The following is a 13,608-nucleotide window of genomic DNA, read 5'->3' on the forward strand; positions in this document are numbered from 1 at the left end:
GGGACGTGGGGCAGGACCCTGGACCCCAACCCTGGACATCTTGGAAGCTGCTAAACCTATTCTACTGGGTACAAACGGGTACTGACCATTTGATCTGTGGGGGTGTTAATCAGGAAGGACACAGAATCTGTACATGTGTTAGGCCACACCATTTCTTTCTTTAGTTCTCAGACATTTTAGATCTAAGTTGGAAACACAGCAATGTTACAAAAGTAGAGGGGCAGGGAGGAAAACTCCATAAAACTGGGTGCAACAAGGCATGAATCCGTTCCACTGGTTTTGTTTTTGAATTTGTTTTTTACAGTCAAAGGCATCCATTGCAATTTTAGGGCAGCAATACAAAAATATTCTTGATAATTAAATACTGTTTAATATTGACATTTACTGCCATTTCTTAGCACATTTACTGCCATTTCTTAGCACATTTTCGTCATCATTTGTGGATCTAAATAAACCAAACCAAACCAAATCATTCCATACTTGAAGCATTTGAAATAACCCCAATAAGTACCACCAATCAGGCTTTTAGCTAGGGGGTGTCCAGGGTGTCTTTTGGACGCCCTGTACTGAAAATAATAAGAAATTGGACGCCCTACTTTTTGGTAGGACACCCTAAAGACGCCCTATTTTTTCCACTCCCAACCCTTGCCACACACACATGCCTTCCTTCAGCCTCACTATGAATACAAAAGTGATGGTTTACTGAAGAAAAAAATTCCTCAAAATGCAGAAAGTAGTGTTTGAGAGCATTATGAATTTAAAAAAAGCCACCTTAAAAAGCTTGCGCACCGCGTGTCTTCACTGGGCATAGCATACAATAAAAAAAATGAACACCCAACAAAAAAATCCTAGCTAAAAGCCTGCCACCAATAAATGCCTAGAAGCCAGAGTATGAGACAAGCAAGTTTCAACCATTTTCCGTCAGCAACATTGCATTTTTGCCTCACAGATATCATATGCTATGGGATAGGATTGATTCAACTTACTACAATAAAAAAGTGACAAGAAACTTGACTTTGAAAATCCAGGTTTACTGCCCTGAAATTGCATTGGGTGCTTTTAAGCATATTTTTAACATCTAATAACCACTAAACTGATGTGGCCTTATTATTAATCATAAGGAGCTGTCTTTGATTAATGTTCAAATGCAGACTTTTGATTGGACAAAGGAAAGACTAGGACTGATATTTTACAATCAGTGGGAAATTGAAAGAAAAAAACTTTGTATTTGCAAGGAAGATGTTTACAGCAGTACAAATGTTTTGAATCAAACATACATTATTGTCAAAAAAATGAAGTTTTCTGAGAGCATTACACTTAAAGTTGACTTTTTCTTTTGGTGAATGTAAAATTTGAAATGCTTGACTTTATACAGTATGATGGTAGAATGCACTGTACCTGCACAAAACCCAAATTTTCATGGTTTTTTTGGATGTTTGGTCAACGTAGCATCAGAATTTTGCACGTCGCAGACAATATGCGCAAGACGTTCTGCTGAAGTGTTAGGACAGGTTTAACTCAGTGCAGTACATTCTGTCTATGTAATGATGAATTTGTCAACTTTGCTGTGAAAGACCTTAGTTTATACTCTATGAGTGCATCTTGATAAAACAAAACTTACATTAGACAGCAAGAAGCCATGTACATGCATATACATTCTAGAGAAAAGTTGCTTTTTATGCTCATATATGTTTATTTTTGAAACATCATGCTTCTCATAGTGGTGCCACAGTCCTTCTTGTTCTACCAGTTTGACGTAAAATACTACAATGTTGCATTTTAGAAAGCTTAGCAAAAAACAGAGCTTTCCTGGTTTAGACAATACCGTATTGTGCCATACATTGTATGTTTGTTATCACCAAGGATAACAGGTTTCTCATGATGTAAATGTTATATAATTGCAGTTAGAAACAGTATGCGCATTTGAATATTACTTTCAAAGAAATAATTCAGATTAATCACTGATACATAGGCTGCTGACTCAGTTGTTTTGATTCTGGACGCCATTGTTCTTATATTGCACAAGACTGACCGTGTATACAGTGTACATAATTTAATTCCATTGTACATGTATGTTAACTTTTCTACTGAGTTTTTTGTTTGAACAAGCAGATGTCTCATGCACAGATCATTTTTTTATCAGTTAAATATGTTTAAGACAAAAAATTAAAATAAAGTTTACACAAGACTCTAAAACCATAAAAGAATTTTTAAAAACCTTATTGACGAACATTTAATAGTTAATTGTGCCAACCTACATCAGAAATCCCAGATACGTGTCTCAAAGATTGACACTAGAACTTCAAGTAGCAAGCTATTTCATACTGGAAAGAAAAGCTTTTTGCAGCAGTATACGTTGTACCATTGTACATGTAATATTGACCAAGAAGATTTGAAGATAATGTTGACGTTTTTGAATAACTAGATGTTAACGACATGGTTAAAATTTATTCTGAATCTGATCATTATAAAAGTAGGATAATATGACTTCAGCTCAGATGATATGTTGCAGTTTAAGTTTGTTTAGATCTGTGGTGCTCAAAAGTCTTACTTTTTGGTGCTGACTCTAGCAGTATACAGGACTTGTGACACTTGTTACCATGTTACTGTGTGTACATTTTTACTGTAGGTGCCAAATACATGATGATGTCTCTCCCTCATATTGTTGACTGGTCATTTCACTCATACCAGAACTGTTCAACATGAACCGTGAATAATTTAATCAGGTTGGAAAGAGACTATAAGAATGTTCTTTATTCAAGAACTTGAGGTTTTCACATCCAACATTTTAGTGAGTGACTGTCACCTTCTTCAGGGCAACAGTTCTGATGAGTAGCCAATCCTAACTTCCTGCCATCACTATAAACCCTGGTACAAAGTTCACCCTTGTTGTGCAAGTGGGTTTGACACAGCTGAGGTCTTAGGGCTTGAAATTCATTTCTGTGAATATGACATTGTGTAACTAACCAAAAAATATATAGGTGCTCAAAAAAATAATAAAACATAAAAAGTAGAATGTCAGCAAAACCTTATTACTGCTCTTCAGAGCTTTTATCTGAAATTCTATATAATTATATAGCTTCAAAATTTGAAACAAGTTGAATACAACAGATTTTATTATTTTTCCTGACATTCTCTTGTTGAAGATGAGTGATGACTGTCAGTGTCCTCTAATGTTTTTAATAATGTACACTAGTGAACAATACCATGATTATCATAGTACCTTTACATACGTAACCCTCCACAAATATGTATGTGCACACACTAAAAAAATGACCATATATAGCTCGAATTTGGGGGTACTCAAAAGTGCATTGTGCACCTATATAGTATTTCGAGCCCTGAGTCACACATCACATGATGAGCACACTTCTTAAACAACCACTCAACCCTGCCCTACTTATCAGGTCACCTATGACCTTGGGGCAGACTTTGGTTGGTCAAAGGTCAAAGGAGGGGTGGTGGGTAATTCTACTAGTACTTGCCTCAGAAAGCCACGCTGATTCCTACATTTCGGCCTATCACAGAGAAGTGAGGAGAGAAGCTGAATTCACTTTAATAACAGACTATTGCTAGCTGCAATGGGTAAAATTCTGGCCAACATTGCATCAGAATCTTGCCTGTAGGCTGTTGCAGATATCTTTTCAGACACAACATTTGCAAAATAATAGACGAGACATCATTCTTAAAAGGTGAATACGACCTTAAACGAGACATTCTGCAAAGTGCCATCCACACGACACTATGGGTTTCGCACAGGTGCAGTACATGTACATGTATGTTCTGTGGACTTTCTGCCCCATCTACAATTGCCAAGAGGTTTATGGCATGGTAACCACAATACTGTAAATATCCCTGTAAATAAAAACCTGTTGCACACATGATAACAAGTATAATGACATTCCATTCCAAAGTCTTTTATGACTTAGTTTATTGTATTTATGTGTGTAGATTTTGTGCCAATAAATACCAGCACATTCAAGTAATGTCTGCTACAATTTTCAAAACAAGCTTCAGTAAGAATATTTCACATCAATTAGTCTAGTAGTCGATCAGTACAATGTTTCAATCAAGGCCACATTTCCAATCACAGGTCATAATCATATCTTGACATTAGTTTCAAATTTCACACAATTATACAAACATTCTCAGTAAACTACTGAACAAAACCGTGAACTCTTTGTAAAATAAATTTCTTACAATTTTCCTCATGATCTGAGCATGCTTAAGGTTCGGCAAGTTCATAATCATACATGTACTGTACAATTGTATAGGAACAATTTTTAAGTACTTCAGGTTCTGCTTGAAAAATACAGAGAATGTCACATTCTTAATATGAGGGGGAGGGTGATATGTTAATGTGCTTGTACATACACTGTATACATGTACATCATATAAGGTTTTGTTTTTGAACAAAATCTACAAACACTGTTGTTAATATAATATTATATAGATCTCACATTCAAAACACAACACATCAATAATTGTAGTTTTGCCATTTTGGGGCATTTTCTTACGCCTCATTATATGAATGGTCCATCCCCTTTCATGTAAAGATTCTGATTTCTGTTACTGCAAGACTGTTGGTGCTTCTCCTGTGTATATTATTGCATGGTGGTACAGAACAGTCACAGCCTATAGCTAGAGATGTTTACAGAAAACTCTTAACAATCTATCTGACAGAAAAGGTAGCAATATGGGCTGTTTAAAACTACCATACCAACCAAACCTAATATGTCGGCAGAGCGTCCTGCACCTGTGCAAACTCAGGATGTCCTTGGGTGTTTGGTCAATGTTGCATCAAAATTTTGCCCATTGCAAACGGTATCTTTTCTGACACAACGTTTGAAAACTAGACAGGATGTCATCCCTGTCATAGGCAAATACGACCTTAAATGAGATGTTTTGCTACATGTAGGTATTACATGCAAAATATATTATGGGTTTTGCACAGGCGCAGTATGTTCTGCCAATTTGCTACCAAACCTGACAAATACAGGAATCACTAATACAGGTACATTGTGCAAATTTTGTTATCATATCATAATTATTTCCATGTAGAATACCGGTACCTAGAGTTTTGTAATGTTAACAACAAAAGCTCATGTTTCCATAGCGTTAAAATGGGCAAGACTTTTGCACTCCAAGATAATGCTAGAACCATACTATTTTGTAACTTGTTAACAAACTTGTTCACCTCTGCTCTTTACTAACCACATGTACAAAGAAAGCTACTCTTTAGCTGAAAATTTGTCTCCATTTAGGAACATGCAATATCAGGGCTCAAAATACTGGGTCCAAACAATGTCTGCACTTTTGTACGCTCAAAATTGGAGCTGTGTGCCTAATTTTCAAATGTTAGAGCACCAGTTCACCTAGATATTTGTGCAGGATTATATAAATAAGGGTTTAGCTAGTACTATCATACACCAGTATAAAGCATATAATCTTGACATTTGTCAGAAAATAGTTAAACCTTTATTGTATTGCAGTAAATTGAGCAAGGTTTGTACATGTATCTAGATGTAGGTTTTAGCTGGGTTTTAGTCACCTTGTACTACATGTTCTGCAGCCAAAATTTTTCTGTGCATGTAAATTTCGAGCCCTGATTATGAAATATATAATAACCATAGCAAACACAGCAGTAGAACGTACTGCACCTACGTGACACCCAGATTTTTTTTTTCATGGCTTCTGTTAGATGTTTTGTCAACTTTGCATCAGAATTTTGCCCGTTGCAGATGATATATTTTCTGACACAACATCTGGAAACTATGGACATACAGGATGTCGGGATGTCATCCTTAAAGCTAAATATGCAAATACATTGGATGACCTTAAATGAAACGTCCTGCCAAAGTGCTATGAAAAACATAATTGCGGGTTTTGTGCAGGCACAGTGCGTTCTGCCAACGTGCTACCACAGTATCATATGTACTAATCTCCAAGCATATTATTGGCAGTTGAATCTATGAAACTATGCACTTCCAGATATGCAGTAGTCTTGAGAAATCTGTTTTGGTTTTGTAAAATGGTATAGGTGATTTGTACCAACAATAGAGGAACAGGATAAGAAATTGTTGAAAGTGCTGTCAATTTCTGGCATAGGTTCCAGATTCAAATTGGATTTTTTACCCACTTGCACAAGCAAGTTATTACGATTGTGTGGCAAAACATCATTGGCTACCTGGCAATGGTTAAAACGTAAAGGTACATGTACCTCAAATTGGCACTATGTCAACAAAACATTATTGTTGAGAACATAAATGTTTTCAGCATAATTGTACAACCATATAGTATATCACATCATTTTATTATGATCTTTTTTTCATCAAAACCATGCGTGCCATTGGACACTAGAATTGGGTGTAAAGCTAGACAGATTTCTAAAGTGTTGTTGTTCAGTGTCCTCATGTGCCCTCTTCATATAGGATGGTGTAAGACTAGAAAGGGGAATGTACATCTACTTCAGTTAATAGATGAGTTCACAATTCTGTAGACTAGAAAAGCTGCTTGTGTCACGAGGGATGATTGCACCGATTCTGCCAACATCCAAATGTCTTTGATGGACTTAAATGTTTTCCATGTTAAAGCAGCATTATGTAACAATCAAACAAATTGAAGTACATGTAAGAATGTAAGTTGAATCAACCATACTCCATTGCAAATGAGTGTGATTCAGTAACTGGAGGTGCCAAAAGTGAACATTTCAACAAGTATTTAAAAGCTGGAAACACAGCAGTTTGACATGTTTGTTTACATTCTGGTATTTTGTGGTGGTACCACAAAATGAGTGCGCCTTGTGAGGGCTGTTTTAGCGTCAATCGTGAATGCCAGAAATTGGAGAAAATTGCACAAATATGTTGAGAAGTGGAAGTAAATGACATTGACACATCACATCACATGAAGGTTTTCTTTCAATGAAAATAGGTCAATTTTTGGTGCAAAAAATGTTTCTTAGTGCCCCTTTAATGCAAAGTCCATTTGAATCTTGGCAGAAATGATGTAGTCATTATACCCAGTGATGTAAGCAGGTTTTCTAGTCTGTGGGATTGTGAACTGGTCTATTCCTGTTCCTCTCTGGGCTACAGGTCAGTACTCAGCAGCAGGATGACTGTTTGGCCTGTGCGTTCAGGTCCACCGTGTTCCCGTAACCTGCCTCCACTCTCTCCTCCAGCCTCACCAGCCGCCGCACGGCCGCCGTGAACGCCGTGTCCACGTTGATAGCGTCCTTCGCGCTCGTCTCGTACAGCGGCAAGTCCCCGTTCTCCCCGCACCACGCCTCCGCCTGTTCCGTGCTGACCTCGCGGTCCGTCATGTCGCACTTGTTCCCCAGCACGACAAACGGGAAGTTGTCCGGGTCGCGCACGTCCGCGTAGTAAAGAAACTCCTTCTTCCACATCCCCAGGTTCTTGAAGCTCTGTACATCATTCAGTGCGAAGGTAAGCAAGCAGCAATCCGCGCCACGATAGAACGGCGTTCTCAAACTCTTGAACCTCTCCTGGCCCGCGGTGTCCCATATCTGGAGCGTAAAACTCTCTCCATCCACCACGATGTCTTTATTTAGAAATTCTACGCCGATCGTGTGAAAGGACTGACTGTCGAATTTGTCAGTGACGAATCTGTTCATGAGCGAGCTTTTCCCGACCCCACCATCCCCCAGTAGTACCACCTTTAGTAGAGTAGACTTGGACATCTTTTCATAAGCGTCTAGCTGTGCTCACCTACATGTACAAACATGAGGAAAATAACATTATTTTCCCTAAACTAGCACTAGACATTATATAGACAGAGCCAAGGCTGTGTTATACTAACGTATAGTCTTTAAGGTGGTATATAATCAATTATGGTGCCTGAGGACTTCAAAAAAGTTTCAGCCATTTAACATCAAGGGCACAGTCAAGAACACAGTATTAAAGCAGGACCCCGGGGTGGTATGATGGGTTATACGAAATAGAACGAACAATATATATATAACGGGTAGAATTCGAAGTCTCATGTAAGCGTCAGCCAGGTGCACAGTAAATTGTACTGTGTGGTATAGGAATGTGTCGGGTTTGAGACTGTATGATTTGGATTGTTAGGATTTTCCAGTTGGGGCACACAATGTGCCATATTACATAACTGGCTTTTGACTGCAGTTCTTTTGACCTCCACAGGTTGCCATTTCAAAGTGGGTGGCAAATGCACAAAAGGCAACACTAGTGGTGTGCGTGCCAACCGAACATTTTGTTTTGATATTTTGTAGTTTGTACCTAAACATTGGTTTTGTGTGTTTGTGAAGTGCACCCTACTACTTTTTACCACGTCGAAGTGAGTGATCTTGGGGTCATAAAAATCCCCATAGGCCTTACGAACGTACGAGGTAGATTGCACCTTTACAGGAGACACCTTGAATTTCATTGCTTGCCTTCACAAGATAGTTGACATCTACACCTTGTACCGAGAGGTACCTGTTCTTTGTAGTCCGTTATAACTGATAGAATCAGATTGAATTTCGGCTACGAAACGTCCACAGTACAGTGCCCCCCTCCCACAGGTCTTTAGAATTTTATTACGCTGGACAGCGATATTAATGTTTTATCTCGTAGAAAGAGTAATGTGATTCTCCACAACGTACCTGAGCATACGGGTTTAGATCAGCAGGGTAAAGCTAGCCATGACATAGAATTCACACGCAGTGTGGCCAGTGAGCTTGGGCTGGAAAACATTGGTATTAAGAAGACAACCAGGCTAGGCAAACGTCTCCCTGACAAGAATCGACTTCTGCTAGTAACCCTCACTGACACATCGGACAGATACCATCTGTTAAAGGAGGCCAAATGTCTTAATCACAGCAGTAACTTTTCTAACATATTCATAGCACCGGATTTAACAAGAAGGGAGAGAGAAATTAGTCGCCAGCAGAGAGAAGTAAGACGTCAAAGTCAATGTAGTCACATGGGGGAAAGAGACAAGCAGCATTTCTGACAAAGCAACGAGGACAGGTCAAAGTACACACATGAGGGAAGAGACTCGGTAGGGGGTAGAACTGGTACGCTAAAGGTCTTATACACCAATACAGATCAATTTCCAAACAAGAGAGAAGAACTGAGGTTCAGGATTGCTAGCGATCCGGTGGATCTGATCGTCCTGACCGAGGTTATCCCCAAGGCGCAGGTGAACCCACTAAGAATGTGCACGTTGGACATGGAAGGCTATGAGGCCTTCCTGAACTTTGACCCCGACGAGAGCAACCTTGGTAGGAGCGGTACAAGGGGAATCACCATTTTTGTTCGGAAGTCACTTAACTTAAATGTGCAGCAACTGGATTACAACGACGTTGGGTTTCAAGAACATTTGTTTCTGAAATGTGAAACGGGGAAGAAAGACACTCTTATAGTGGGATGTGTGTACCGTAGCCCGTCCTCAGATCCGGTAGCTAGTACAACCAAACTATGTGAACTTCTATCCACAGTGTATAGTGAGAGAGCCGAGCACATAGTGGTTATGGGGGACTGTAACCTGAGAGAAATAGACTGGAAGTCCAGGTTAGCAACAGCAGGCTCCAGCCATCACTGTCAACTCCTTCTCGACTGCTTGGATGATAATTTCTTAACTCAACATGTATGCGAGCCTACTCGTTACCGGGTGAATCAAACTCCATCCGTACTGGACTTGGTAATTACAAATGAAGAACTCACAGTCGGAGAAGTGAAGTACCAACCTGGTCTGGGAAAGGGGGATCACTGTTGTTTGTTGTTTGACATCAACTGTGGGGCAGACGCCACACCTGTTACAGTAGCAAGACGCAACTACAACAAGGGTAACTATCAGAAGGCAAGGGAAGACCTTGGGGCTACTGACTGGGACGCTGAGCTGAATCATTTGGAAGTACCCGAAGCATGGGCGAAGTTCTGTGAGATCCTTGAAGGGGTCACTGATGAATGCATCCCAATGGCTAAAGCAGTCCAGAAACCAAACAAACTTTACATGAGCAAGCATGCAATGTTGTTAGTAAAGAGGAAAAAAGAGCATGGTCTAGATGGAAAGCTTCGGGTAGTCTTGGCGATTTTAGAAAGTTTGCAAGCATCAGGAATGACCTTAGGAGTCTAACAAGACAGTTATGTAAAGATTATGAGCATAGACTGGTCAAGGACCTCAAAAACAACCCCAAAGCATTTTGGAAGTATGCCAAGTCTCGCCTCAGTACAAGGCCGAAGATTGGTAGTCTAGTTAAACCTGATGGGTCTATGGCCTTATTGGAACAGGATAAGACAGAGGTTCTTAACGACTTCTTTGCCAGTGTCTTCACAAATGAGGACACTGTTAACATCCCTAGTATGCCGGCGAGAGTAGTAAACTCCATGTTGGAAGGGCTGGACATAAATGAAGAGACTGTGGGAGGGAAGTTAACTGAGTTAAATCCGACAAAGTCAGCAGGACCAGATGGTCTACACCCTAGGCTCCTCAAGGAACTAGCACAAGTCCTGGCATACCCTTTAGCAGTCATTTTCAGGAAATCATTGGACAGTGGTCTACTGCCAGAGGACTGGAAAGTGGCGCATATAACCCCCATTCACAAGAAGGGCAGCAGACAAGAGCCGGGGAACTACAGGCCCGTGAGTCTGACTTCTGTTGTAGTTAAAGTACTGGAGTCCATCATTAGGGATGCACTGGTTAAACACCTCATGGATAACAGTCTACTCACAGACTCCCAGCACGGCTTTGTCCCGAGAAGGTCATGTACTACGCAGTTACTCGTGGTCATGAATGACTGGTCACAGTACCTAGAGAGGGGGGAACCCGTGGACAGTGTCTACTTGGACTTTAAAAAAGCTTTCGACTCAGTCCCTCATGAGAGGTTGTTGGTGAAACTCCAAGCGTATGGGGTGAGGGGGAACATCCTCATGTGGATGAGGAGCTTCCTCAAGGCCAGGAAACAGCGGGTGGTGATAAACGGAGTGCAGTCCACGTGGCGAGACGTTGGCAGTGGTATCCCCCAGGGGAGCGTTCTCGGACCCACCTTGTTCGTGATTTTCATCAATGACCTTCCTGACGTTGTGAGCAGCTCAGTGAAAATCTTTGCTGATGACAGCAAGATCTACAGGCCCATTTGCTCGCAGGATGACCAGGATTCCCTACAGCATGACCTTCAAGCAGTAGAGAACCTGGTCAGCAGTGTGGCAAACTACCTTTTAATGCAGGGAAGTGCAAAGTTCTACACCTTGGGAGAGGGAATCAGAGAGCCGACTACCGTCTGGGGGGGCAAGTATTGCAACACACTGAAGTGGAAAAGGACTTGGGGGTGCAAGTGGACGAGCATTTAAGTTTCCATGTAAACACTGCTGAGGCAACCCAGAAGGCCAATCAAGTGCTTGGTCTAGTCAAGAGAACATTCTCTAACCTGGACGAAGTAACTGTGCCGCTGCTGTACAAGTCCATGGTGAGGCCACACCTGGAGTATGCTAACACAGTCTGGGGTCCACACTTCAAGGGGGATCAGAAGCTAGTGGAGAAGGTGCAGCATAGGGCCACCAAGTTGGTGCCTTCACTTAGAACACTCCCATATAGTGAGAGGCTTAAGAAGCTGAAGCTTCCATCACTCAAGTTTAGAAGAGACAGGGGAGATATGATACAGGTCTACAAGTTTCTCACAGGGAAGGAGAGAGTAGATCCCGAGCTTTTCTTCCACCTTGGAAACCAGCAAGTAACTAGAGGCCACTGTTACAAGTTGGCTGTGCCCCTGGCCAAGTCCACAGTTAGGCGAAATTCCCTTAGTGTCAGGACAGTAAACAAGTGGAACTCCTTGTCAGAGGTTGTTGTAGAGGCAGAGTCTGTAAATGCCTTCAAGTCAAGGTTGGACCATGTGTTGGGAGGAAAGGAAGTACCTGGAATGACAAGAGGGTGGCACAACAGGCGACGCCTCCAGCCACCAATCCATCCTCAAGGTATCCTCAAGGTATCTCATAAATCAACTTACGTACGAGAAGGACGACGGTTTTTAGAATCGTTTTTATGGTCAATCCATGACAAAACCTGCACTGAAATTATGATACAAAACTTAGTGGTTTTAGACAAGACGTACCATGACCTGCCCTCCCACAGTTACACCTGTCTTGTACCTGGAGAGGCGGTCTACCTAGGACTCTTCTGCCCTGTCAACACTTCCTACACGGAAGACACGTAACGTTAGCTCTTCAGACTTACGTTAACTTGAAGTATTCTTCATTACGACAGCCTTTTTCACCCTACAACTTCTGTAGGGCAGCAGCGGACCAAGCAGTTCGTCCCCTCCAACACGTAGCTGGCACCTCGGTATGTCACATGACTTCCGTCACTAAGGCATGACGGGGTGCGCCTACTAGGTCACACACCGTCCTCACACGCATCTGACCTCATCTTTGCAAGAACGAATAAAAACGCATATAGATACGTACCAACACCTTCTATGAGACGGTTGTGTACCGACAGAAACCTTGCAATTTCTGTGACGATGACATTGACCCCTGCACCGTTATCACGAACAACATCCTGCACTTTTCATATGTTCCGCCAGATGTCATTAATGAACGGTGTGTTTACTGGCGTAGGGAAAAAGAGCTGGAGGTGTACTATTTTACAAGGTTTGGAAATGCCAGACACAGCCTTCATGACCAACATATTTTACACTTTGTCATCCTTTCCTCAACAATTGAAATTCAATAACGATTAAAACCAGGTGTGTAGTCTTTATTTATAAGTTGATATGGACATGGGAAATATGGAAAATTCAAATCAACATTAACTTCCTATTTCAACCACTTACCAAGGAAATACCTGTCCTGTCGTGTTGTCATCACTCAAGCAAACACACCTGTCCTTGGTACTGAACACCATTCACCTTCAAGCAAACATAGCTGTGCCTGGTGCTGAACACCATCCAAACTCAAACAAACACATACCTGTCCTTGGTGCTGAATCCACTCTCAAACAAACTGGTGCTGTCTACTACTTCACCACTTACCATACTGTCGACAGTCGACTGGTCCGGGTCATTGACCTAAACATAAGGAAAGAGAACCCCTACCTACACCAACCCTCTGTTTTTAGGACGGAAACCGGAAACACAACATTTTTTCCTCTGCAATTATATCTCACCTATCCGTCAAGCTAGAGCATTACCCCAATTCCTTCTGTATAACCGCCCGTCGGCGTAGCACAGCAACTTTACTTGCACCTTTAGCATCTAAAAGCTATCTAGTGATGATGCCCCTACTGTACATGGTGAGAGTGAATTCTACAATATCTCAAGGAAAAAACGCATTTTTGAACACCCCAATCCTCGGTTGAGAACTCTGGTACCTGAAGGCATGACTATTTCTTCTTCTTGTTCTACCGAACTGGTGTTAGGTACTTAGTAATTGGTATATCCAACAGTTTATTATTCATTTAAAGTAAGTTTTGTGCGAGTACCAGACCAGCACAACTTGAAAGACAGACTCCATTTAAAGTTGTTTTTTTTTTATTCACAGGGGGCTTACTCTTCAGACTTTTTGATTCCACCGACTTGGCATAGCCTCCTTCGCAGTCTTGTTGGGCGTCGGCGTTATTTTTTTCTGTGAGCGACGCCAGTAAATATGCCGCCGC

At 41.2% G+C, this 13,608-nt stretch overlaps 2 protein-coding genes across 2 annotated transcripts in view; one reads left to right on the forward strand and one right to left on the reverse strand.

Annotated features, from left to right (window-relative positions):
• LOC109477481 (uncharacterized aarF domain-containing protein kinase 2-like) overlaps positions 1 to 6,476 on the forward strand; it is a 12,764-nt gene extending 6,288 nt beyond the window's left edge. The window contains exon 11 of the mRNA XM_019778764.1: positions 6,432 to 6,476. Within this exon, the coding sequence (XP_019634323.1) occupies positions 6,432 to 6,476 (45 nt within the window). The remainder of the gene's footprint in view (positions 1 to 6,431) is intronic.
• Positions 3,912 to 12,323, reverse strand: LOC109477604 (ras-related protein Rab-9B-like). Its single transcript, XM_019778946.1, has 2 exons — positions 12,190 to 12,323; positions 3,912 to 7,724 (listed from the first exon to the last, which is right to left on the reverse strand). The coding sequence occupies exon 2, from the start codon at positions 7,694 to 7,696 to the stop codon at positions 7,100 to 7,102; it is 597 nt and encodes a 198-aa protein (XP_019634505.1). The 5' UTR covers positions 7,697 to 7,724; positions 12,190 to 12,323; the 3' UTR covers positions 3,912 to 7,099.
• Between the last annotated feature and the right edge of the window lie 1,285 nt (positions 12,324 to 13,608).

The sequence above is a fragment of the Branchiostoma belcheri genome, unplaced genomic scaffold, assembly GCF_001625305.1.
Source record: "Branchiostoma belcheri isolate BF01 breed outbred unplaced genomic scaffold, Haploidv18h27 scaffold40, whole genome shotgun sequence".
Lineage (NCBI taxonomy): Eukaryota > Metazoa > Chordata > Leptocardii > Amphioxiformes > Branchiostomatidae > Branchiostoma > Branchiostoma belcheri.